At 47.1% G+C, this 26,061-nt stretch overlaps 10 protein-coding genes across 10 annotated transcripts; 6 read left to right on the top strand and 4 right to left on the bottom strand.

Annotated features, from left to right (window-relative positions):
* Positions 1-1,522: 1,522 nt before the first annotated feature.
* Positions 1,523-5,578, bottom strand: BGW36DRAFT_460139 (uncharacterized protein). The gene is made up of 3 exons (XM_046222083.1): positions 4,308-5,578; positions 2,425-2,819; positions 1,523-2,374 (listed from the first exon to the last, which is right to left on the bottom strand). The coding sequence occupies exons 1-3, from the start codon at positions 5,538-5,540 to the stop codon at positions 1,792-1,794; spliced, it is 2,211 nt and encodes a 736-aa protein (XP_046074788.1). The 5' UTR covers positions 5,541-5,578; the 3' UTR covers positions 1,523-1,791.
* Positions 5,579-7,118: 1,540 nt separating this feature from the next.
* BGW36DRAFT_357709 (ankyrin repeat-containing domain protein) lies at positions 7,119-7,781 on the top strand (the record flags this gene model as incomplete). Its single annotated transcript, XM_046213902.1, has 2 exons — positions 7,119-7,224; positions 7,417-7,781. The coding sequence occupies 2 exons, from the start codon at positions 7,119-7,121 to the stop codon at positions 7,779-7,781; spliced, it is 471 nt and encodes a 156-aa protein (XP_046074787.1).
* Positions 7,782-8,913: 1,132 nt separating this feature from the next.
* BGW36DRAFT_357708 (uncharacterized protein) lies at positions 8,914-9,613 on the top strand (the record flags this gene model as incomplete). The annotated part of the gene is made up of 2 exons (XM_046213901.1): positions 8,914-9,175; positions 9,258-9,613. The coding sequence occupies 2 exons, from the start codon at positions 8,914-8,916 to the stop codon at positions 9,611-9,613; spliced, it is 618 nt and encodes a 205-aa protein (XP_046074786.1).
* An 805-nt stretch (positions 9,614-10,418) lies between these two features.
* On the top strand, positions 10,419-13,981 carry BGW36DRAFT_460138 (uncharacterized protein). Its single transcript, XM_046222082.1, has 4 exons — positions 10,419-11,350; positions 11,421-12,718; positions 12,765-13,030; positions 13,082-13,981. Exons 1-4 carry the CDS (start codon positions 10,520-10,522, stop codon positions 13,792-13,794), a joined length of 3,108 nt encoding a protein of 1,035 aa, XP_046074785.1. The 5' UTR covers positions 10,419-10,519; the 3' UTR covers positions 13,795-13,981.
* Positions 13,982-14,020: 39 nt separating this feature from the next.
* BGW36DRAFT_375539 (putative oligosaccharyl transferase subunit) lies at positions 14,021-16,855 on the bottom strand. Its single transcript, XM_046215780.1, has 6 exons — positions 16,640-16,855; positions 16,555-16,578; positions 16,404-16,484; positions 15,764-16,357; positions 14,587-15,715; positions 14,021-14,532 (listed from the first exon to the last, which is right to left on the bottom strand). Exons 1-6 carry the CDS (start codon positions 16,767-16,769, stop codon positions 14,262-14,264), a joined length of 2,229 nt encoding a protein of 742 aa, XP_046074784.1. The 5' UTR covers positions 16,770-16,855; the 3' UTR covers positions 14,021-14,261.
* Positions 16,856-17,605: 750 nt separating this feature from the next.
* On the top strand, positions 17,606-18,385 carry BGW36DRAFT_425873 (putative COP9 signalosome subunit 8; the record flags this gene model as incomplete). The annotated part of the gene is made up of 3 exons (XM_046220176.1): positions 17,606-17,808; positions 17,862-18,043; positions 18,096-18,385. 3 exons carry the CDS (start codon positions 17,606-17,608, stop codon positions 18,383-18,385), a joined length of 675 nt encoding a protein of 224 aa, XP_046074783.1.
* Positions 18,386-18,534: 149 nt separating this feature from the next.
* Positions 18,535-19,500, bottom strand: BGW36DRAFT_375535 (ATP synthase E chain-domain-containing protein). The gene is made up of 3 exons (XM_046215779.1): positions 19,300-19,500; positions 19,027-19,210; positions 18,535-18,962 (listed from the first exon to the last, which is right to left on the bottom strand). Exons 1-3 carry the CDS (start codon positions 19,318-19,320, stop codon positions 18,892-18,894), a joined length of 276 nt encoding a protein of 91 aa, XP_046074782.1. The 5' UTR covers positions 19,321-19,500; the 3' UTR covers positions 18,535-18,891.
* Positions 19,501-19,675: 175 nt separating this feature from the next.
* On the top strand, positions 19,676-21,837 carry BGW36DRAFT_292858 (putative dynein intermediate chain; the record flags this gene model as incomplete). The annotated part of the gene is made up of 3 exons (XM_046210941.1): positions 19,676-19,798; positions 19,859-20,656; positions 20,710-21,837. The coding sequence occupies 3 exons, from the start codon at positions 19,676-19,678 to the stop codon at positions 21,835-21,837; spliced, it is 2,049 nt and encodes a 682-aa protein (XP_046074781.1).
* A 327-nt stretch (positions 21,838-22,164) lies between these two features.
* BGW36DRAFT_357703 (putative MFS transporter) lies at positions 22,165-23,704 on the bottom strand (the record flags this gene model as incomplete). Its single annotated transcript, XM_046213900.1, has 2 exons — positions 22,165-22,653; positions 22,712-23,704. The coding sequence occupies 2 exons, from the start codon at positions 23,702-23,704 to the stop codon at positions 22,165-22,167; spliced, it is 1,482 nt and encodes a 493-aa protein (XP_046074780.1).
* A 1,033-nt stretch (positions 23,705-24,737) lies between these two features.
* On the top strand, positions 24,738-25,856 carry BGW36DRAFT_357702 (uncharacterized protein; the record flags this gene model as incomplete). Its single annotated transcript, XM_046213899.1, has 1 exon — positions 24,738-25,856. One exon carries the CDS (start codon positions 24,738-24,740, stop codon positions 25,854-25,856), a length of 1,119 nt encoding a protein of 372 aa, XP_046074779.1.
* Positions 25,857-26,061: the final 205 nt, after the last annotated feature.

Raw genomic sequence — 26,061 nt, 5'->3', positions numbered from 1 at the left:
TTCATGAATGTTACTGGGTCACGTCCCGGACTCGGCTGTTACTAGCCGGTATTGTATCTGTGCCTGGCCTTCCTCCCGTCTCCCTTTGGTCTGACAGCCCTCGATCTACATTCAAGATGGCTGACAGCAGCAGGCAGAGTACCTTATGTTACTAAAGTAAGCCAATTGATCAATATCTATCATAAAAACAAACCCACACTGTTAAAACCTGCTTGAAATGTGCCTACGAATGCGTCATCCTTCAGCAGCCAGTCCTCTGTACTAGCATTTGATGTCCTTCAATTATCACCGTCGCCTAGACCAATTAATACGGCACAACCCTCTTTGAGCCAACGCAATGCGTCATCACCTGATGTGATAATAGAGTCACGCTGCAAGAAGACACTCTTAACCTTAACAGTCCCCGACACTCTGTCTCGTTCGTTGTCAGCGAAAGAGAGACCGAAGAATATTAAGGTCGAGATCGCCATAGATTCTAACTCTGATATCAAGCCCGAGCTAGTCAGTGCTGCTTCAGATATAGAGGAAGATGACATGCAGTCTAGCGCCCCTGACTCTCACTCGGACTATGCTATGGATGAGGATGGCCTTGACAATTCCGACGAGGATGGTGATTCGGATAGAGGTGATAACTCGGTCCAAGTGAAGAGTGAAGATCACGCCGTGCAGGTGAAGGACGAAGACGATACTCTACAAGCTCGACGAACACAATTTATGTACAGGGCATCGTTTTCAGCAACTAGCAAAGAAGAGCTCTTTGCTAGTCCAGGTGAAGGATCAAGACCACGAAAGTCTACAGTTCATCTATTTGTAAAATAGATTTATTTATGCTAAGTGAGATGTTTAAGTTCAATGGTTAATTGAGCAGTCCTCAATAAATGACGTCCCTCCTATAAGTTATTTTTACACAGCTTCAACGTGGGTGTGTTTGATACCTTATGGGCAACTTTAACCAATCTAATTTTGCACCAACGAGTTTCATAGACAGCTTTAGTAGAAAAAATACCTTGTTGCCTAAGTGTTAGCCATAGGATACGTGGAGTTCAGGGTCTATAGCATCCCCTACAGCATAAAACGTTTTTGTGTTTCTACTCCATGCCCAGGCGATGCACAAAATGAACTCCTGGAGACCTAAATTTAAAGAGGCTGGTCCAAGGCTAAACTGTATGTGAATAGCCGTTTATCGCGGTCGTGAAGCTGATCAGGAGGCTATCCATAGCTATAGCTACGCGGATGAATGATGGTAAGGGTAAAACAGCCATCTGTACCTCGCTTCATATCAACAAATTATCTAGTCTCAGGAAATACTATATTGCTGTAAATGGCCCACACATTCTCAGAAATTGACATGAAGTTCCTGCAAATGAAGTTCGTAGGTCCAGAGATCCAGCATTGATTCCTGCAATCTAACCCCTGATTATTCCCACGAACACCATATCGTTTTCTACGAATTACCATACTAATCGCCCCATGGTCTAAGTTCACACCAGAACAGCTAGTGCTACGGTTCGTGTTCTTGGATAGGTTTAGCACAGCGGATGATATTCTTCCTTCTCATTCAGAAGCCACCACTGTTGATAGAAATTTGATCGTCAACGAGATTCTCCGCTTCTGACCAGCTGCTACATAGTAACAACATTCCATTATATGGTGAAACCCCTTGATTGAATAAATCAGACATTAAGATATCATTATTTACAGAAATAATTTTAGCGTGGACCAAGGGGGTTATGCATATTCTTAAGAGTCTCTTAATCGACTCTCCCTTCTAAATATAAGTTTGCAACCAGCTCAACCAAGCTCAGCAGGCGGCAGACGAGGTTTCGACGCATCCATCTCTACCGGGGCTACATGGCCTGGAAGTTCAGCCTTGAGTCCATCTGCTACTAATTCATAGGGTTGATCATCGGCCGGATGAAATTGTTTTCGCGGCCTTTTTCGTCTCAAAAAAAGCAAGAATATGGCGGCTCCGATGAGTATCAGCCCTCCTACAGCAGCACCAACGCCAATTCCAGCTTTTGCGCCGGTCGACAAGGAAGTATCTGGCTGTGACGTCGGCGCTTTTATTGTAGGAGCTGTCATTATGGTTGATGTGGGTATTGTTGTTGATGTGGATTTCGGCAGGTCGCTGGACTTGTAAATGATCTGGAAAAGAGGGGCTTTGATTGTCATGGTCTGAATAATGACATCTGAGCTCGCGTCGGACGCGGTGGCAGTGACAGATGCAGCAACAGTAGTGGGTACAGTCTGCTGGGTTAAGACGCTTGTTGAACCGTAGCATTGAATCGCTGAAAATTGCCCAGTGGATACTGTAGAAACGCAGGTCTGGACACTGGCATCGACGCCTGCGGATATGTAGCCACAAGTGTATCCACTGTTGAAGATTAGTGTCTCTACCTCCATATTGTAGTCTGTGGTCGATACCTTGGACAACACCCTATAGCAGTCTCAGCGTCGAGCAAATTATATTGAAACGAATAGCCTGTATGTCCTCCACCTGTTGCCGAGCACGCAGATGTGTATCCGACCGGACACGAAATGCCTGGAGAGTAAAACCCACCGCCCATAAAGGGGGGAGATGTCAAAAGGTTTCCATTGATACGCGGAGGCCAGCAGTCAGGGTCATCCTGCGAATCACCCACGTTTCCATTATCGCTGCACGTTTGCCCTTGCCAGGCGTCAGAGCATGTTGAACAATCCAGGATAGCATAGGCGCAAGCCGAAGGGTAGGTGAAAGGGGTTATTAGGGGGCCGAGATTATCGCGCGCGGAGGTCATGTTGGGCATGCGCCCCGGGGCTGGATTGTGGGAGTGGTGGTTCTATAGAACAGTTAGCTAACAATGTTTATTAGAATCAAAGTGAGGGAAATAGCCTACCAGGTGATGGTATTCGCATGAGAAACCACGGTGACTGGATTTTTTCTTCTAGCCCCAGAGGGAGAAAAGGAAAAGATGAGGCTGAGGGATTGCCCTCATGGTCACTAGCCTTGGGCCCGGCCATCTCTTCAGCCAATTTCGAACTAACCCGTAACAGTTTGAGATCCAAGGTCGAGAAGAGGCTCTGCCTTCTCATTGACCAGTAAAGGGTACGGAGGTGGGAATAAAAAGCCGTGCGAAGCGCTAAGTTCACTAATACGCTAGCTTTACTATTGAGCGCATAATATAATATTTTATTAGCTTAGCCATGCATTGAATACACCCTTTTATGAAAAACCTAAAAATTGACATATAATATTTTAATTTTAATTGGTCAATATATAATGTCTTATGAATGATTTTATAGTAATTTGTATTGATAAAGTCAAAAATAACAACTAAAGAAAGTAGCTGGCACCATATTCTCACGACTTTTTGTGCCCAACTCCGTAGACCAGGCGGGCAAACACCGCTGGTGATTGGCGATACCATGTCTAGAGTCGGTCGACTGCGAAAATGTAGGAAGCAGGACGTAATAATAATAATGTTACAGCTGCGGCTCGAAAAAGGTGAGCTATTAATAGCATCAAATCAGAGCCGAGTGTATTGGACAGACCTTGCTGGAAAACTTAAAGATGTTTGGCTACTAAATACGCGGCAACAAAAAAGTTGACGAATAATATTGTTAGTTCTCGCCCCAACTGTTGGCTCTTTTCCGTCAGGGAAGATCTAAACCTGACCTCAAAACCCTCCTCATCGGCGTTCTTGAGTGATTGAGGAACAACATTCTGCTATATTGCGGCGTATTTGACTGTTAAATCTTTACCGCTGTGCTCAGCCACTATTGTCCTTTGGCGAAACAACTTCATTTTTCAATGTAGGGCATTGGACTCAAGCAGAAACGCCTACACATGTCCCACATTCCCTTGTGAGATACAATATACAATACTTCATCACTTAATGACCCTCACTCCCGATGTTGACTGAACGGCACTCCATATAGTGTGACGTGACGGATCAATGGTTACAATAATTCAGGTTTAGACTTTGATTGGCATTAACCTTGTGTATTGAAGGATGAAGACGATGAAAGTCTACAGCTCATATGATCTCACTGAGATTAAGCTTCTTAGTCCTTTAGGGCTCTCTGGATGATGCAAGTAGAGAATAACTCAGAATAAAGTGATATGTGCTGCATATGGTTCCAGGCCTAGAGTTTTTGTCTATCCGCATGTGAGCTGGCATTTGCAGTGATTTTATTCAGAAATTATTGTGTACTACACAGAATTAAATAGCAGGATTAAAATTTGACATAGCTAATATATACGTGCAGCTGTCTAGTAATGTATAAAGTTACTCCCCTTTGTGTCTTCTTCAAGTCATGTTTCTCACAATTGAACGACTCAGTCGGACCTGGTAGATCTTAGTGAATGCGAACACAATAATTTTGTCTCCTGCCAAAGCAAAGTTTTGCAAAGGCTCTGCATCAGAATCGAGGACTTGCTCTCCCTGAATCGCAAGTGCATTTATCATGCCGAGGACTTTGCCAGACGGACCACGAACTACAATCCCATCTTGCTCTCCTGTCCAGACGCGACCGTCATCATCAACATGCATGCCATCCGGAATCCCACGTTGTGCAATGCCAAATAAACGCTTGTTGTGCGGGATACCGTCCTCGTTGAGATCGAACACGTAGATTGCGGTGCTTGCACTACCAAGAAATAGTTCCGTCGACGAAGACACCGCTTTAACTCCATTCCCAGTAAAAGCTGGGTCTGGCGTGTCAGTGACATATAGTTTCGTGCTTTCTTTGTTTACCCGGATACCGTTGGGGACGTTAATATCAGTTCGATCGATCACAGGAAGTAAGGTCTTCTCCTGAGGATCCCAACGCCATGTGGCATCTGGAATCGTGGGATATTCACCTTTGCTATAGTAATAACTCAGTGGGTCATCTGTGAAAAATAACCATGACCTGTCTCCTCTCCTTGCCCAGGTCAGATCGTTTGGCCCGTTGAATCGCAGTCCGAAATAGCTATCCACGACCACCTGCGCTTCATGGGTGACTGGGTCAACCTCGTAAATCGCTGGCGGAATAGTGGTATTGCCATCTCCAGCAATATATACTTTCCCATTGAAGTATCCACCGCCGTTAGGATTGAGAATTGGAATACCATTTGACGACACATCTAGCATTTTAACGGTATGGTCGTTCAAATCCAGAATATAGGTGTAGCTGACACTGTCTATGCTATGTGAAGACATCCACACCTGGTTATGGTCCCACACCCAAATTCCCATTTCGTCTGCCACTGGGTTGTTGTCGGAACGGTTGTAGATGAGTTCTAGGGTAGCGTCGGTAGCGAGGAGACTGGCAAACTCGTCGTCATAGGCAATGAATGGCTTCAACATTTGAGACACGGCCTCTTCAGCTGTGTCGTTGAAGAGGCCATTGGTTTGAAGAAACGATTGAGAAGAGTTTCCATTGAAATTGGCAGGGAGATTGTAGAGTGTGGTTGGCTCCAGGTGCAGAATATTTGGGTTCTCAGAAGCACCTGCCAAAGCGTTGGCAGCCAGTATTGAAAGAATACACAGCTGGTATCTTCTCGTCAAACAGTACATGATTATAAAGCCTCTTTGCTCTCTAGGTTGCCAAAAATTATTTTGAATGGAGAAAATTATTTGCGATCAGGGAGCGGCGGGCTCTTATATAAGTTGATTTCGCAGATTACAGCTGTGAGTCGTAAAAGTTGATTACACATCGCTACGCTAATAATAGCAGCAATTTTTCACTCCCAGCGGCAACTCTACATAATCAGAGTAGTAAGCTTGACAGGGGAGCACAACAGGCCTCAACTAGTGCAATGAGCCCGTAACTTGTTTCCTAATCGGGTATGCAGCGTGTTGGCCCGCAGTGGCTGTGATCGGACGGAAGCTTGTTTTGGGTTCGCCAGTCAAAAGTGCCGCCTTACGTACCCAGTTCCTTGCCTGTAGCCTAAGCTTTTACAAGCTTTGACTGATATGTTAGGAACTATGCTAAATTCGGAAATCATTTAGTAGCTGACCCTTATTATTATTGATATCATTGTTCTTTCTCAAATCATAAAATCACATGGGAGGCAAATTCTCTTTTATTTTCCTAAAAGGCGGTGGCTTGGCTGTGACAGCCTCTCAAGCCTTCTCTTACATACATCATTATTCGCATCTTCCACAACACGACTCATACACAGCTAGATCACATCAAGTCAATAGTAACGGAGTCGAGTAAAATGAGAAGAATTCCCCGAAGTTTGTTAGCCGCTCTGCTCTGTATAACCGCGTCAAGTTTTAAAGGTAATTGCGTGAATCTCATCTTAGTTTTCGAGATGCAATATCATCTGCTAATTGCGTACAAAACAATAATTATGCATATCCAATAATCTGCTTATTCTTGCTTCAGTCGCAATCCCCTAGACCTTGTTAATATCACCCCCCTCATGGAAATAGTAGGAGCCCGACTCGACTGTACCAACTATGTTATTATATTGCACTGGCTCGAAGCAATAATTAAGGAAACGGCCATCGAAAAACGGCGCATGTGGCAGTTTGCAGAGGAAAGCCTTGAAATATAAAATGAAGAACATTTGCACTACACGTGATCGACGGTTCTAGCCAACCAATACGCGGACATATGAATCATAACCTGTTAGCGGCTACCACTTGTTATGTAAGTGAGAAGCTTGTCTTTACATTACTTACTTCACTGCAACCCGCTATCTGCAAACTAGATTACACTAATATGACAAAAGTTTGAACATAATAATGGATTACACGTTTATATCAGATCAAATTTGGTCATCTTGGGGGTCGCCCGTAGATAATGCTAGATTAGTGTTGATCTAGGGAGGGCTCGTATACCTCGTTCACTCTAATCCTGATGACTTTGCCTTCCCTTCTCGGTCAGCCGGCGAGAAACTTGAAAAGGACTGGATTGACCATATCTTCTATTGGTCTTCACCGCCTTGCAAACAGCGTCCTCACGCTCTCTTCTCATCTTCAACCATCTCATATCTTCTGAACTGATTATCAGAGACATCGAGGACTCATAAAGCGTCGAGTGCAAACCATATCTCATTAGATACTGCGATGTCCTTTGCTTCGCCTACGTTCTCAGTCAACACACAGTTCTGAAATATTCTCGCTACCTCTGTTATCATCACTATGGCTACAACAGAAACAACGCGCAGCCTGTTAATGAATCTTCCAAAAGAGTTAGTCCTCGAGATCGCAGAATTTCTCGACTTACCAGAGCTCAACTCATTTCTATGTACGTCACGGGCGTTGTTCAACACCCGTGATTCGTATCTCTATAAACGCGCTCGAGCCCATTTTTGTGCCAACGAACATAGTGTCATTGTGTGGGCTGCAAGGAAGGGTCACCCATCGGTAATCCGCAAAGTTCTAAGGCTTACTGATGATGGCTGAATTTCACCCGAGGTGAAAAGTAAAGAACTCGCAGATCTGTCTCTCTACACCGGCTATTCTCCAAGTCTAAGGACTAAAGGCAAAATTGGCGTATTGCTGGAAGCTACACGTAATCGCCATGAGAATGTTATCAAGCTTCTCCTAGACATTGGGTTACAACCGGACCACACTGATACCGGAGAAACTGCTCTTCATTTTACAGCCTATTCCGGCCAGGAAAATGTTGCAAGAGTACTTCTAGACCATGGTGCTAATGTATCGGCCGTGAATGGAGCGAAGACCCTGCTGGCATTGGTCCTAACTTACAACAGATTAACCATGGTGAAGCTATGCATAGAAAAAGGTGCAGATCCGGACGCATCTGCAGGCGGGAAGACAGTTTTATGGGCTATCCCTTAATTTGAATGTTATCGATCTAGGAAACCCGACGAATTTTCCGACTATAATTATTCCTATTCAGGGGCTAGATATTGGTTGCGAAAATGTCGCTGCAGTAAATACACACGATCAGATAGTTGATTGAAGGTGTGACTTTTGCGGGCACATGTTGTAGCTGGAATTAGCAACGGAATTCAGAAAAAGTATTCATCCACCATGTGAAAATCGGACTAACAGGCACTTCCATGTCACTTCTGTCATTCTATGGTACATACATACACTGCCGAGCCAATCAAATGTCAGATGTAAAGCGGTTCTGTGAAAGGGAGATAAAGTATGATATCATAGAAAACCAATTTTGCATTCTAAACCAATCGCTGATCCCCTCAGGCTATGCATTGTGTACGAAGTATACAATGCACACCTCGCTAAAGTATTGTCTGCAGTTTATTAGGGGTTGCTATAAATCGTATAGGAATTCCTGAAACCCATAGATGTTCCTGCAGGGTCCAACCCTGTGCGGCCATGAGATGGTGATGTCTCACCGTATTTTCAGCCACACATGATCCATTTGGGGAAGACATACCTTATCGAGAGAAGTCGGTCTAGGTTGAACTTTCAGCTCTGGCACTCGATATCACTTTGCGGCATTGATACTCACCCAGAGCCAGCCTTTTATAATCCTGGATGACCAATCGACCTGTGCTGCGGATGTTACTAAGGGGGGCTGGCTCCGGCGACGGATATCAGGGCGCGCGCTTGCTAACTAGTGATGCACCTGCCTAACCGGACAGCCTTGTTTGAGACCCAAAAGAACAAGAAACTTTCGCAAGCCTTGCTGCGTTCGGAGGCTTGGTTGGCAGTAGTAGTTTTGCGCCAATGCGCGTAACACCATATTGGACCAAACCGGCAATTTAGTTAGGATCGGAATCTGCTCCCCTGGAAAAACTTAGACGCATAGTCGCACCGAATCTCATGGATTCAATTTACAAACCCATGCCCAAGAGAATGAGGCCTACCCAATAGAGGGCACTCGATAATATAATATACGCTGTGGTTATGCCCCTGGAGGGATGGCGAGCACTATTTAAAAACTCTCAATGCTGCTGGTAAACTAGCTTAATCTTCCAAGCATCCTTCAAAAACATTCAAAATGTCCAACAGTAATAACCAAGCAAAGAAAGACCTAGGTCACCATTCGACAGCGACAGGACCGATGCCCATAACATGCTCGGACTGCGGTACGAAATACAACCGTCATTCTGATTTCAAGCGGCATATCACACCCAAAATAGAGTGTCCAGTTGAATTCTGCCATAATTCGTATCGATCCGACAAGAAGAATCAATTCATGAATCATATGCGAACCATGCATTCTGAGATTGATGCTCCGAGTTGCGAGAGATACTTTCAAAGTAAGAAACTCCTACAGCCGAATATGAAGTGTTCACTGTAATAGTTATAATAGGAAGCATACTGACAAGCTAAATCGCGCAGCAGACAAGGATCGATCCATACCTCTGCCAGGACTATGTCTATCGGGAGATCTAGAAAGGATTCACGCTGTTCAATCGCCCCAATCCCTATCCGTCCATGGCCATGTCTCGGCCATGCCTACATACGATGACGGCTTCTCGAATGAGCAACCTTCAAACACCCTCGACCACGGACCTGAGAGAATACCTCTGTTGCTTGAGCCAGGTAACTCGTCTACAAATTTTCCGACCACGAATCGGTTTGGACAATCTTCAGATACTGCCTTGCTTGATGAGTACAGCGTGCAGGAGAGTCTATATGACCCAGTGTTTGGATCAATTGATAATTTGAATGATATCTTCTCAGATGATGCCTGATTGCACTCTGCTCCACATCTATCCTATCAATACCAGGCGCCTAATTTTATGGGTGCAGCGCAGATAGACCCCTAAGTCTCTCTACAACGCTACTTGCTAGGCTAGATGACATTCTATAATGATCAGAGCCCGTGGGTATTTTGTTGCGCGTAGGAACTCTAAATCATTATGTCTTGTATGTTTGGAAACGACCTCAAAATCAAAAATTTCTCTCAGTAAACGTTATGCAGGCATATTCTATTCTTCTTATTCTACCCACCTCATATATACCAGAGTAGCACGCGACATTATCAATCCGCACGCAAATTGAACTTTAATTTCGCATTAGTTGGCTCATATTGGTAACCGGCACCGAGGATTAGAGCTGATGTAGCCAGTAAAGATATCCGCCTGCTTCATACTCGATTTCGTAACATGTGAATTACCATCTTGGATTAGAGAGTTTTAGTGGAAATACATTTCCTGTCTCTAAAGTCACTCTGAATATCTGAAGTTATTATTGTTCCAGAAAAATCCGAGATATCTTGGAATCGTACGGTGCTGGCTACCATGCCATTCGGTCTACCCAGTATAATGCTAGCCGTAGCCCTAAATGATCATGAGTTATAGGATGCGACTCACTTTGTGCTGGATGATCCGATCAACTATTATTCGACACTGCTATTAAGCTTGACCAGACCAATCCGGAACGATATCTTAGTGGCTGGCTGTGCATATGCAGGCACACAGCCTCGCGCTGAATCGCCTAACCCCGCCTGAATACAATGCGCATTTGCGCAAACCGCGAGTGCGGATGTCGATCGGCAAAAAATCATCGCCCAAGAGAAATAAAAACAATATTCAAGTCTGAAATTAGTTCACTTTCATCTATTGATCTGATCTCGATTGTTCCTCGGATTTGCCAAAATGGAATCCAACCTACCTGTCTCCTCCACTGAGGAGACAGACGAGTTGACTTTCTTCCCAAGCCTAAATTCGCCCCGGAAAGGCCCCTCCTCAGTCGTGTTTACTGACTCTGGTTACTCATCAGCTGCTTCATCAGTGGCACCACTGGCAGAGCGATTGATGCGGAATACTTTCCCATTAGATCTCCACACAACTTCGGAAATAGGCTACAGCTACGAAATACACGACCCACCTTCTCTTTTCCCCGAGAATGACCTGCAAGCAAGATCTGAATCTGAGTTTAAAAGCTATGGTACATGGTTTGACCATGTTCATGATGTTGATCCCGAGTCTTACAGTCTTACAAAACATGATGAATTGATGGCCAGTAAAAGTGACTTGATAGAAGATAAAAGTGAAGCGATGAGAGCTTTTGATGAGACCCTCTTTAAAATCAGATACGGTACTGCAGCTCATAAGTTTCTGACTGGAGGCCATGCGGATCAACCCCCTGCATTTTCGGATCCCCCATCGGGTTCTTGGCTAGATACAAACACTTCGAGGAGCATTCTTCCAGACCCAATTACTACTATTCCGTCTCCCTTGCGGGTTTTGCTTGGTCGCATGGTTGAAAAGACAGATGAATATAGAGCGGATCACATTCCATATTTCGCAGAGTTTCCTTCTCAGGATGATCTGACGCTCGTGATGGAAAACACAGCTGGAGATGCTGCAGTTGCTCAGAAAGGGAAATTATCACTACTATTAGATCGAGATCGAGCTCGATCTCGTAGTGATGGATCCTGGCCATCTAAGGATTTCTGTGAGGAATGTAGACAGGGGAAAAAATCGGTATGGCCTCCCCTAGTACAGATAATCATAATGACAAACTAGCTGGAGTCTAACTTCGTCAATATATTAGTGCTGGCATACAAATAAATTGAAGTCTTTGAACGGGAGGGAGATGGATGACAAAAGAAATTCTCTACCCAAGAAACCTGCGATAGAGGGTATTCCAAATACATATTCATCAATGAACCGGCCCCCTCCCGTTATGGAACAAAATGATTCGAATTTCATCACACCAGAATTGCCGAAAAGTCCCTTTAAAAATACGCCGGGGAAGTCTTCAACAGAAACCTCGGCCCTAACAGAGACATTGGAAAGCACTCAAAACCCAATTATCGCGGTGGCCCCTTTGGGTCAGTACCAATATGGTAAAGATAACAGCAGAGTATTGAAAACAAGCGGCCTGATTCCTCAAATCTCCGAGGACAAGAGTCATTCAACAGCCGCAATAGAAGAGGGTTTTGATGTAGCTACTGAAAGCCATAAACCCCGCCTTCAGCCATTATCTGATGTTATCGATATCTCAAAGATCTCTGGATATACCCAAAACAATCTTACGAGATATTTCTTGAGCACACCTATGACTATAATGGAGAAAATAAGGGCTATTCATTCGCCATTAGAATTGTCAGACTTAGATTACCTTCGAACTTTATCCACACAAAGGCGTTCAGGACAACCCAAGAATATCACCCAGAATCAAACGAAATATGTTGGGTACGAGGCAAGCAAAGATAAAGAAACTCATGGTGAAAATCAAGATCAACAAAGCTCTTTAATGAGCGCTCACAGTAATCAATCTTCGACCATAACCTTCAGTGTGAGACAAGAAGATTGTCCGACCCCATCAACGGTTTTGGACGAGGACATGGCAGATACTGAAGAAGAGCTGTCTGATGCTGAAACATCTCTTTCTTCCGGGGATTCCTCGATGTCTTTATGGCCACCTAGCCCCAACTACACAGAAAGAAATGGTCTTGTCTCCTCCATAATAGATGAATCACGGAGATCAATTGTAGACCGATTAATGCTGGAAGTCCGTGCCCTTCTCGATCGAGAAGTTAGTATCAGGAGCAGAACCGGCAGCGGGCAGTCGTCAAGAGAACATTCTTCTCAACAAAGCCCAGCTGGGGAGAGTAGGGAGAAAGAAGGAAGTAGCTGGAAGCGCCCCAGAAACGATGACTCTAGTTCAAAGAAGTCTGGGGATGATACGAGAGATGGCAGTCCAACCAAGCATCAGAAGACCAATGTATCCACTCCAGATGATAAGCTTCGGAAATTAGCTTGCCCATATTTTAAACGAAATCCGAATGCACATAGACAGAACAGATCATGTGCTGGACCTGGTTGGATCTCTTGTCATCGAGTCAAGTATGGCCTTCCTTCATTGGGATACTGCAGAGCTAATACATTATAGAGAACATATATATCGTAGGCATAAGCTTCCCATCCGGTGTCCCAGGTGCTGCGCTACCTTCCAAAGCGAGCAAGAGCTTTTGGGTCACTTACGGCAGCCGGAGGGTTGCCCTGTACAACAAGCAGAACCAATTGAAGGCATTGATAAGACCAAAGAAGCACAATTACGAATCCGCAAGAAAGCTGTTGGGACTGAGGAGCAGCGGTGGAAAAAAATGTTTCTTATTCTGTTCTCCGACGATGATGAGAACACGATCCCGTCTCCATGTAAGTTCTTTACTTTAGATTTTCTGAGCCCGAAAGCTGATGACATTCCAGACTACGATGCATATGACTCGAGCAGAAATTTTGACCAGCTTATCGGCTACGAGCGCTACCTTTCCCGGGAGCTCCCACGCCTAGTCAGGACCCGATTTGAAGTTATTGTTCAAGGGGCATCAGCACTACTCGAAAGTGAGATCCGGAGCCAGCTACCCGACGTCGTACGAAACTGCCTTAGCGAACTCTGGGCAGCATATGCTAAGAACCTAAATTCACAGATCTCTTTTATCAATATCCGTAGCAACGAACTTTCTAGCGATTCCGCACCAGCAGCAGAGCTAGACGAGCCGCCAACAGATGAACTAGCAGATATCAATGCGTTCTATCAACCTACACCTATTGCAGACGACGATATACCAGAAAATGACTTGTCATTCGGGGCCAATGAGAACCTTCACACTGAACTGTGCCCTCCTTTCAGTCATGCGGCTTTCTCCGACTCTGCATATGGGTCCCAACGTACGCCCCAGAACACCAATTTCACAAATAGGCTCGACATGTTTGGACAGAATGACTTTGTTGACAGCCAGTTACCTGATCAAACGCCCGAAGATTTGTCAATCCTCCCAGTGTCTGACCCTCCTGCAGCAGATACACAGCAGGACGATCATGACCAGTTGAATAATATGGAATGCTGGTATAAACCACTAAATGACACAGAGCCTTGGAGGAGCTACACAAACCATGACTGGACCCAATTGGAAGAATAGGGTTGCTTTCGGGAAACCACCTGCACAGCAGTGAATTTTATATATAAAATGTGTTTAAATGTGCGGGGTGTTCACACAAAATCGCGTGTACAGATTTTCAGTAACGCTGAGCTTCGGCTGATTATTATAGTTGAATGGGATAGCTAGAGAGCAGAAGAGGAAGGTGGGAATTTAACATATAACGCACATAGAACGTTTAACATGATCGAGACCTTCCAATGTTAGGCAAACATTTAAAAACACGAAACTGGAGCTGATGATCAACTAGTCAATCAACAACAATCGTACTTGAAAGTTGAACCTGATCTAAAATTTTGAATCTTATTTATACGCAATATCATACAGCACAATTGACCTCAAAACACATCTTGAACACACAATCAAAAAGAAATAAGTATCTTCGACAGAATCAAGGCACCACGCCAATACCCAAAAAATGTAACTTAAAAGAAACGTATTTTCTGCGTCTATTCAACACGTAGGACTGGCGGGCCTCTTCTCTTCGAGCTCTTCTTCTTCTTATGGCCCTTCTCAAACGCCACGGCGCTTTGGTGGTCACGGCCAACGTTATCTAATGGTTTCACCTTGTAGATACGGATAATCCAGTTCTCGCTGGTGAATGCTTCCTCGACGGTGCTCAGTTGGGGGCCTTCGGTGGGGAGCCGGGAGCCGCGGACGCGGTCTTGAGCTTGGCCGGCGGGGAAGAGCTTGTTGAAGTTGTAGTAGGACATTTTGTACCTAGAAACAGAATTAGGAAGGATATAAGTAGTGTGGGGAGGGGAGGGGGCTTACATCATGCTGTTGCGCATGGTAGGCGTAGCCTGGTCATCGACGCGGTACTCGCCGCGAGAAGTGAAAAAATCTCGCTCCTTCACCTCATCCGGCCAGATACCCTCTGCAATACGAACCATCCACAAGAATTTGTTGATGTCGTCTCCAGAATACCCGAGTAAACCTCCAAAGACGACCAGGATGTAGTCCACATCGTGCTGGCGAAGGATCGGGTAGCTGACTTCTTCGCGTGAGCTCATGGCTTTTCCGACAGTAGCAATGTGTGTGTTGTTCCAGGTGTTGTTGTCAACCAAGGTTGGGCGATCGGCCATGCCTCCAATCTGGTAGCCGTAATCCCACCAGGACATGATCTTCGCATTTTGAGGGGTGTTCTGGCGGAGCCAGTAGTATGCCTCACGGTAGTCGTCGATGATGTATTGGCTTCCATCTGGCATGCGGCTAGCCAAAACAACAGACGGGGAGGAATAGGCGTTGGAAGTGACCCAAGTGCAGTGAGCAACGAAAAGGAGGAGATATCCGATGATTGCAGAGGTTGTGAAGGCCTTGGAAAAGGACGACGAGATACCGTAAACAGTACCGCGCTCTGCTCGGAGACCGCTGTCTGTAGTCTTGGCTGCACTGGCGTCTTTGGGTGGCTCGGGCCTCTTGATAAGCAGATAGGTGTCCAAAACATAAGACAGAATCAAAGCAGCCGCAACACACACGATCGGGGTGAGGGTAAGCATTAAACGGACCATGACGCCGGCAAAGTAGCTTGAAAGAACAGCGTAGATGACGACGAAAACGTGCTCGTCACGCAACTCGCGGAAACACATGTAAACACCGGCAGGGAAAAGCCAGATCAAGAAATTGAGATCGAAGAAGAAAGCTGGCCAGGCTGTCGGTTGATGTTCGGACACGGATGCAATAATTGGGATGTGGATCTTCGCGTATCCTGTGTCCCATAGAGAGTAGAAACGACCACTCCATGGTGCAATGACACCAGAAACAGTAAGACCGACGAGCCCGAGGAATGAGACACCGAAGACTAGCAAAATCAGAGAAGTCAAAAGTGTCTGGAATTGTTTTCCAGGAATCTGAGCCCGGAGGAAGTCAACGAAGGCGACAAGTTGGATTAAACCAAAGACACCTATTTTTTTGTAAGCATTGGAAGTTGAAATTTGTCGGTGGAATATACCTAGGGCAGCCATGTGGTCACTGCTACGGATTGGCAAGAAACCAACGAAGGGGATCTGCATGCTTGCCAATGTTCCTAGGGCGTACCAAGTAGTGTAGCTGATATACAAGCGCGAGCTGTACCGTCCCATACACACAAGAACAAAAATGTGGAGAGGGATCAAGTTTGTGATGAAGACATACCCACCCCAAGCAGACACCATGTAGCCGTAGAATAGGGCAGTCAAAGCTCCCCACATGATAGAGCCGCCTTTTACTGCCTTGATCCATAGGTAGAATGTGAATACCAAAAGGAAGATGGCAATAGCCTCGTTGTCGTAACTTCCGGCAACCGATCGTGAAATATATCCAGGGGCAATGCCCATAAAAATAGCCGCCAATAGACCAGCAGAGGGCGACGTGGACATCTCGTTGGTCAAGAGGTAAGTTGCCAATGCAGTCAGACCAGAAAAGGCGGGGGCGAGTAGCACGCAAATGTTGCGAATGTCGACGGGGAGGGAAATGAGTCGCAAGAAATGGTAAATAGCACCACTAGTTACCATCAGACCAGGATACAGCGTTCCACCAGTAACACGTCCCAAAGGATGCCATGTTCCTAGGATTATCAGCATTGACAGCAGCACCAGAGTTCGAATACGTACGGTCATCGAACCAATCCCAGAAGCTGTAAAATCCATGTTGGACTAGATGTTTAGTGGCTCTAAAGTTGAACCAAGGGTCGACTAGAAATCATCAGCAAGTCGTTCATGGCGGCGGGATCGTCTCGGTATATTGGGTTGGGAAGTCACGCACACTCGTGAATAATACTCTCAAAACCTAAAGTACTAGTTAGTATCCTAGTTTCTGGGACTAGCATCTCAATTGGAGCTGGACGTACGAATAACACTGAAAAGTCGACTGGCGACAGCGGCTGCGGCAATGGTTCCTAGAATGACGATGCGGAGGAGGCCACGTGTGTTTCTTCCCGTGTTTCCCTTCAAAAAGGGATCAACTGCAGTGGAGGCCATGAAGGCCGGAAATTTAGGGAATCAATTTGAAATAAAACCAATCTCACGGCACGGAATTGATCGTGGGTGCATTGGTTGTTGTTGTAGTTGCAGGACGGAGAAGAGGACAGCTCCGCCAGGTGGTCTTTCCGGGGCTTGGCGAATGAAAGCTTAGCTGCGTTGCAGATGGGGCAGGTTACGTATTCGCTATCGGCATACAATTATTATTTCTTGAGAGATATTTAGTTTTATCATAATCAAAATTGATGTATTTAACTATCAAACTGCATTTCTCAAATTAACCACAATACAGGATAAAAGGAAGAAGCAGATAGTAGTTCATTATGAGCTTGCTGGTCTATTCCCTTTTGGTGCTAGGTGCTCTTTTGCACACTATATATGCATTATTCTATACAGCTGTCTAGTCACCTACAATAGCAGTGTTTATAGAAGAGGTATTTCAACTCGTAGAGGGGAGCTGGGAAAGAATGAAAAGTATTATTTGCATTCTACAAGACTACCCACTGCTCTGTAAATCGAAGCTGTATAGGAATAGATCTCCAATTAATTAGAGAAAATTATATATACATATATATATATCCCAAAGACAAATAGAATCTAAAGCATCATATTAAAAAATAGCGAAATAATGATTTGAATGTATGGTTGTGCCTGGAAAACAAGGCACCACCTGCCCCCGCATTGTCTGATATTCCCGCCGCATCAAAAGGGCCTGGATGCAAACAATCCAAATACAACCCCAGTCTAATCTTACATCATACACCTTCAATATTAGGGAAGTCTTTCACCCAACAGCGCTCAACCTGAGAACATCAATTTATCGCGCACACGGGAATATGGAGGAACCGCCCTTATCGCTGAGACAGCTGGGCATAGTGCTCTCGGAAGCTCCCTCACATGAAGCTCTGTACGACAGCCTCAGCCAGTACGAGGACGAGGCGTGCCTGCAATTTACACATGCCCAAATACTTGGGGATGAAAAGCTGCTCAGCGCCTACTACTCATCATTTCTCATCTCACACCTTCTCACCAACCAGATGTCAGCTGCTCATTCTCCGAATTTAGAGGTGTTGTTATACTAAACGGATCTAGACAAGAAGCTCGTGCTTTAACAAAGCGCATGCCACCAACCCTGCTCAAGAGCGACGAGGTGCTGCGATATAGTATTGCGATTCTACGCGCAGTCTGGCAGAATCAATACCACGAGATTTATCACCTTTTAAGGAATCAAACCTGGCCGGAGCCAGTTAATGTCATTGCCAATAAATTTGATGGTTAGTCTTCATCATTGGAAACCTGGCAGCTGCTAAATTGTTTTATTTATAGCATTTTTCACCGAGAAAACGTTTAAAGATGTCAGCCGAGTCTACGAATCCATCAGACCCGAGGCCGCAGCGGAATACCTTGGTTTAGAGGAGCTTGTACAAAACGGCGCGGGAAGTGAACCGAGCGCAGAGTTGATTCAGACACTCGTTCAGAGAGGATGGGAGTGGGATGATGAGAAGAGGCTGTTTCAACCGCACTACCCTGAAGAGTCACTGAAAGTTGGAGGGTTAAATACAAGATTGCATGGGATAAATCGCATTGCTGGTTTGGCAGGTAACCATGGGAGCTGACGGTTATCTGAACGATAAGTACTATTAAAACGAGGACGGTGGTCCAAAACCAGAGCCCAAAGCTTGGTATTGTCTTATTACACCATCCTTGCTGTGCGAACAGCCACTACTGGGAAAAAGTATACCAAGAGGATAATAGTGAAACAGAATCGTTATTGAAAGAAGACAGAATGAAATTACCGCAGGTCCCCTAGAATACAATCTTTGCGATCCCTGTCCTTCGCGGTCAACCGTAGTGTATAGTGTACAGACAGTATTGAAGACCAGGGTATGTACAAAGATAGCAATAATGGTCTATCATAATGGAAAATTCTTTTCCCTTTCGCTCGCAATGTCAGATGTATCGAAGAAAACAAAAGAGACGGCTTGAATGATACAAATATGGCGGTCGACCGGATTCTTCGAAGTATGCCGTATCATACCTTAAAAAGTAGGTATGTTATAAAACGTCACGGATGGCCCATCTATTAACCGCACCTTTTCTCCCACCAGCAGCAATATACCATTTATTTCTCCGCAGCCTTTGCGAGCAGGAAAGCCTCTAGGTCGAATTTGGGATCATTGGGATCTGTGATGACTGTTGATTGTCAGTGTGAATGGCCCTTCAAATCAATTATCGTATATGGGCCAGGACAACATACGTCCACTCTTGGTCTCTACTGGTGGCGCAGTTTTCCGGGCCCATTCAGCCTTGGCCTTTTGGATCAATGACTCTTTGTGGTGGTATTCTCGCTGCTTTTCAGCTTCCTTGGCCTGGGTGTTCAAAGAGGACTGGTGCCAGACACCGTAGAACAAACCGCCAAGGAGGGCAGAGTATCGCAGAACCTAAACATGCCCGAAAGATTTCCGCGGTTAGTGATCCGTCGCACTGCTAAGTGAATAGTATTTATTGCTGGCTGTCGTCCGACACTTACATTGACACCTTGCGAAGCCATGGTGACAGTAATCGAAGATCCCACGCCCGGAGTGAGGATTTAGGCCAACAAAGAAAGAAGAAAGCTGGTCACTAGATACCAGCAAGCCGACTCGTGAGGCGGATCAGGGTATCTAGGGTCAATGGCTGTCTTCCAAGGAATGAATCTTCCTGTCAATTACTCGTCTTAGAGAAGTTCCTGTCGCGAGTTTTTCCGGGCCGCCCGACGTTGCTTGATCGAGCCGACGCCGGCTTATGTCATCCATACAAACGGTGCCAAGCCGAGACAGGCACAGCTCCTCTGGCATTACTATATCGCTGGCCGTGCCTTTTTGACTTGCAGCAGTAATAATAATAATCTCCAGCCAACCACCACCATGCAGGCTCGCAAAGACGAGATTCTGGCCAAAAAGGCAAAGCTCGCCGAACTCAAGCGCCAGCGAGAATTACGCCAGAGGGAGTTCAGTCAGAACAGAGCCAGCATCGGTGATGCTTCGGAGGTAAACACACCCACCTAGCCAGCCGCGTAAGAACGCAAACTAACCACTTTCCACATCTAGATAGTTTCGCCTGTGCCCAGTCGGACAGATAGCAGAGCAGAGCTTGACAGTCTCATTTCACGGCTTGTCGACCGACCGTCTTCGACATCGTTCAAGGACGGAGATGGACCCTCACGAAGAGGCAGTCGGCCAAACTCGGTGCTGAGTGCTAGCCAATTAAGCGGCGAGAATGCAGAGACATATTCACCTTCTACGCGGATGGTATCGCAGTCTATCGCCACGCAGACTGAAGCTACTGGGCCCATTGTTGCAGAACCAGCACCAGCCCCTGAACCGAAAAAGGAGACGGTTACGTATAGTAAAGCTGTGCAAACGGATGATCTGCCGCCACATCCAGCTACAGCAATAGATATTCCATTAGATGCGGAGGATGAGCCTACTTCGCCGTCAGGCAAAAGACTGAGTCGCAGAGGGCGTGAGCGCGATGATGAGATCCGCGAAAGACTCCGTAGAGAAATCGAAGAAGAGATCCAAGCATCCCAGCAGGTCAACGGAGATGCGGCCGCCTCGACACAAGTCAGATACCCTCTGCGGACACTGAACGATGACGAGCTGAATGCCGTTACTTCTTCTGGTGACTTTTTGGATTTCGTGGAAAAGTCAAGCAAGGTTATCGAACGCGCCCTGGACGAGGAATATGATATCTTGGCAGACTATGAGCTTGGAGGAATCAATGCGGAGGACGAGGATGAAGATGAATACGGCAAGAAGCGAAGGGGGATTAAGGAAGTGGCACAATTCTACGACGAGCGATGGAGCAAGAAGCGAATGATCAGTGATTTGAGTTTCTCACCAAAGGTCAGTTTCAGTATATTTCCTCTGACGGGACGAATAGCTAATGTGTTCTGTAGTTCCCAGAATTAGTCCTTGCTGCATACACGAAAAATCCTACTGCGCCGCACGAGCCTGATGGTCTGCTTCAAGTATGGAACCAACATCTTCATTCACGCCCAGAATACGTATTCCACTCTACGTCCGATATCCTTGCTGCAAAATTCTCGCCATTCCATCCCAATCTTATTGTCGGTGGTACATATTCCGGGCAAGTTCTGCTATGGGACACAAGGTCAAGTCGCGCAGGAGGCGGCGCCCCAGTTCAGAAAACACCGCTGACTGGGGCTGGACATACACACCCTGTCTATAGCATCGCCATAATCGGCACACAAAACGCACATAATATTTTAACGGCATCTACAGACGGCGTCGTCTGCGGTTGGACAGTCGACATGCTGTCCCAGCCTCAAGAATACCTCGAACTGACCACCCCCCCGCCATCAAAAACAGAAGACCTAGCCCCAACCACAATGTCCTTCCCCCAATCCGACCCAACATTCTTCCTCGTCGGGACCGAAGAAGGCGGCATATACCCGTGCCACAGATACGACCGCGCTGGCGCCAAAGCCGGCACCGATCAACGTCTCGCCTACCGCGGCCACGCCGCCCCCGTCATGTCCACGGCCTTCCACCCTGCCCGCGGACCCGTCGATTTTGGCGACCTCATGCTCAGCTCCAGCCTTGACTGGAGCGTGAAGCTCTGGCGCGTGCGACCGCCCGCCACAACTGCCGCGTCCGCCACTAGCCTCGCCTCAGGCCCGCAAGTCATCTCCCCATTGCTCGACATCAACCGCGAAGACGTCGTCTACGATGCGAAATGGTCACCACACCGACCCGGCGTATTCGGCCTCGTCGACGGCGCTGGCAACGTCGAGATCTGGGATCTCTTCACCGATACCGAGGTCCCCGCCGTCAAAGCCCAACCCTCGCGCGGCCGCGGCGGAGTCCTAACCCGCAGTCTAAACAAAATCGCATGGGAAGAGCGCGAAGGCAGACGCCTCGCAACAGGCGGGCTGGACGGAGTCGTTACGGTCTTCGAGGTCGGCAAGGCGCTTAGTGGACCTGTCGAAGAGGTGCCATCGGAAGAATGGACGGGTATGAAGCGGCTTGTAAGTAAACTGGAGCAAACTGATCGGGTGATATAACCAAAATAAATTGATACCATACATATGTATTGATGGTTTGGGGTTATAAAGAAGGAGATCTTGGTTTTTGTGTATCTATAGTTAGCAGTATACCCCATGTATCACTCGGAACATATCATCTTATATTTGTTTAATTTGGCTCTATTAATATCTTCATTATACATATGTATTAAATTCATTTAATCATAGCTTCTATGAATATTCTAACTGACTCGTAAACATGGTCTAATTCATAACTCATGGGTCTGCATCCCCCAAACACCATCTAAGACAGTACCACCATGCATAAACCCAACACTCTCGTACTCGCTCTCTGGGTACGTTATTTCAATATGTATATCTAAATCCCAACTGCCCCTCAAGAATCAACTTCCCCGCCTTCTGCAACCGATTCGCCAACCAAAAGTGGCCCGTAAACGCCAGCACAATCAGCACCATCAACACATGCGAACCAATCGATACCCACACCGCCGTTGGATACCAGGGGGCTTCCTGCTGCCTCACAATAAAACTCCCGGCAATCCCACCAAGCCCATTACACGCCGTGACAGCGGCAGCAATGGTCGCGCGTTTCCATTGGCCTACGATATTGTTCGCTTGGTACGCATTTAGCGCCGCCCAGTTCGACACGTACGCGCCTGTGGCCAGATACGTGCCTATGTACCGCACTGTTACCTGCGTGGAGGATTGCAGGCCGAACATTAGAAACCCCGCGATGAGGACCAGGGCGTTGAAGGTGATTAGTGGGGCGCGGAGGCGGAATTTGTCGCCGATTAGCGATGTGAATAGCACAGGGATGACGGCCCAGTAGTACGGCTGGAAGTGTTAGAACTTAGATGGTAGCAGATTTTGGTGAAAGGGGGGAGGGACTCACAGGCGCAGACAGCACGATGCTAGCGTTTTCCGAAAAGCCCATTCCAGCTTGCAGAATGATGGGAAGGAAGTACGACATGGACGTCGAGACGAGATTCAAAAGGAAGAAGAGAACCGAGAAGCCGTATAATTTCGGATCAAGGAAATTCACGAATATCTTCTTCCATGAAAATGGGTCGGGGATGGCATCGCCTCTATCCGCTCGGATGCGTTCTAGGGCGAGCTGGGTTTCAGATTCAGAGAGGAAGAAGAAGGAGTTTTTGGCGGCCTTTTCGGGGAAGTCGATCATCCACCAGTACGTAATGATGCCGAGCAGGCAGGTGATTAGCCCCTGGACGATGTACATCCAGCGCCAGCCAGCGAGGCCGGCGCGGCCGTCGAGGTGGTTGAGGCCGTAGTTGACGATGTTGCCAGTGGCGAGCACGAGTACTTCTCCGGATTGCATGAAGGCGAAGCGCAATTGCTGCTCCTGGCGCGTGTACCAGGTGCTGATGAGGTAGGTGAGGCCCGGGTAGATGCCGGACATGGAGATACCGAGGAGCACGCGCAGGGCGATCATTTGGCGCCATGTTTGCACGAAGGCGGAGCACAGCGTGATCAGGCCGAAGCAGAAGGTGATAAGGGCGAACCACAGGCGCGGGCCCACGAAGCGCACAGCGATGGTCGAGGGGAGTTGGAAGACCACGCTGGCGACTGTGAAGATGAATATGGAGACGGAGTAGCGGTTTCCTTCGAGGCCTAGGTCGGTGATCATGCTCGTCACGGAGGCCGAGGAGATGATGCCCGAGTCGAGGAGGTTGAGACTGCATAGGAGCCCGGCGATGGAGCATAAGCGCAAGTCGACTTTGAGACGCAGCTTTCGTTCTAGTTGGAGCTGGGCTTTGCTTTGCTGTTCTTCATCGTCGCTTCTAGGGTTGTTGATCGAGTTTGCGACAGGGTCTGACGGTAGAGCATTTGTGATGTGCTTCTCGTTGTCAGCCAGATGGGCATCCATTGCGATTGTTGGATTAGATTTGACTGTCACTCGCAGTGTCGCCAATGTTGTGCGTCTGATCCCAATCGTGATGGCTGGCTGGAGTTGACTCAGTCTTGCTTTTAGTCCTGCTCTAAGTCTTGTGTAACTGTCGGCGACATTTCCAATCACATGAAGATGCTAAGGCGGCCACATCAATTGATGTGTAGCGTTGATCAAGCCTCATTGGAATATAATTATCTATATTGACATTGATATCAAGTATCAAGTATCAACAATAGATATAGCCCATTCGAGGCTGCATGCTTGTATAATCATGCTTAGTCTTTTCTGACTGGGCGATATAAGCATCAATAATATAATGGTGGACGGCGATCGAACATAGCCGAAGCAGATCTGCGAGCTAGTCTCTCTCTGGTTAATCTGCAACCCTGCAGGATGAGTGAATATTCACATGCATCGTTGCGCGCTGTTGTTGAAGGCAGTCCCATCTGTTCAAAATATTGATGTATGTGGGAGATAGAACGTAGTGATATTATTACTCCTGTTTGATATTTAATATGCGCCTGACGGATGTTCCCGTGCACTGATCTCTACGTTTTCGTGCAAGTAACCATACTTGGTACGCGTTATTATTATTATCATGCTGACATGAGGTGACGGTGGAGCCAGCCCCTGTTATTGTTACTATTACGCTATTGTTTTTATTGTTATACCATGGTTAATTCTTGTTCAGTTGCCTGTCAAGCGGGGCTTATCGTCCCTGGACGCTAACACTACAGAGAAGCATTCGGGCAAACGGAACCTAAGCGGACGAGCGGCCACGACCACGACGTCGACTTCGACCTCGACCGCCGTCGCGCGCCATGTCGACCCAGTAAGTAGCCTTGTTCTCTTTCGTTTTTTCTTTCCTGTGCTGTATTAGCCCTTGCAGTATTTTCTCCCTTCCTATTCCTTGGATGTATCTTGAGCTGCTCTGCTGACCAGCTGGCGGAATCCGCCTCGTCTTCAACTCTACTACTGGACGTTCATAATCAGGACTAACTAACTCAGAATGGTCGAGTTCATACCTCCTCCAGAGCCGCGAGACCTGCTGCCTCCGTTACTGGCCTGCTTGCCCACGGCTTTTGTCTCGACTCGTCCTCCCCCCGCACTTCTCCCCCTCCTGTCCCCCATCCTGCGCCAGCGCGTCCAGATCTTCAGCTCCGTCTCGGACACGCCCTCTGATTCCTGGATCCGCTTACTCTGCTGGGGAGATGTCAAGGCCGACCATGTGTCGCGCATCCTCGATGGCATGGTCTTCGAACCGCACCCTGTTTCGGGAGAGATCGAGGTGCCGGAGGATCTGTCCGTGACTTACAAGCGTGTCGACGAGGAGACACTGCACTCGAAGATCACCCTTCCGGAATACCAGATCAGTCTGTTGTACCTTTGGTGCTCGAATGACCCGGACGGCGCTGGTCCTGGCTGGCGCATTGCGGAGCTGCAGCCCCGCGAAAACGCTGATGACACCCCGACCTGGGCAGACACGATAGGAGATGCGAATGACCGGTCAAGGGAGCAGATCATCGACGAAGCATTGAAGGCTGCAGAAAGTCACCCCGGCGCTGCTGTACAAGACCTGCGTGAGGAACAAGAGGACGACGACGACGATTACTGGGCACAGTACGACAACACACCGGGAAGGACTCCATCCATCAAGACACCTGCTCCTCGCAGCATGGTTCCGCCCCCAGTCGTGTCTGAGGACTTGTACTTTTCTCGCTACGCAGACGTGCAGCCTGCAATGGACAACCACGATCCAGAGGAGGAGGTTGATGAGCCCGGTACATCGACTATCAACGGGGATCTATTTGCAAATATCCTACAACAACACAGTAGAGCGCGGGACATCCAAGACTTTACTGCACTCGCCGAGCCTGAGCATGATCCGGAGCACGCCGAAGCTCTGAGCCATCCTCGACCGTCGTCTGCTTCGTCGGGCTCGGCTGTAGCTAAGCTGGAACTGGAAGCGGAGAGTCAATCGGCGTCGGAGGTCGCCATCAAACAGCATATTGGCACCAGCATCAAGAGCCTTTACCGGCTGGCGAAGACGAGCGGGATGGCGCGACAGGAGTTCCAGCGCCTGATCCGCAACGAGATCGAGCTCCTCAGTTTGTCGGATGATGAATGAGAAATGGTATGATGCGCTGTAGCATCGCAGGTTGTAGAACAGCCATGCACGGAGTTCGGTTTTTGCTTTGTTTATTTGTGATAGGTTTGTGATGTTTTTGGCATATACCTGTTGCATGCATGATATCCTGGCGATCTTGTCATTTACGGATAGTATTACTCTAACTCTATAAACAAAATTAAATGAAGAATAAAAGAATAAAAAG

This window comes from Talaromyces proteolyticus (assembly GCF_021365285.1).
Source record: "Talaromyces proteolyticus strain PMI_201 chromosome Unknown BGW36scaffold_4, whole genome shotgun sequence".
In the NCBI taxonomy this organism is placed as follows: Eukaryota; Fungi; Ascomycota; class Eurotiomycetes; order Eurotiales; family Trichocomaceae; genus Talaromyces; species Talaromyces proteolyticus.
Note: the sequence above shows the minus strand (reverse complement) of the source record. Positions and strands in the feature narration are given on the sequence as shown.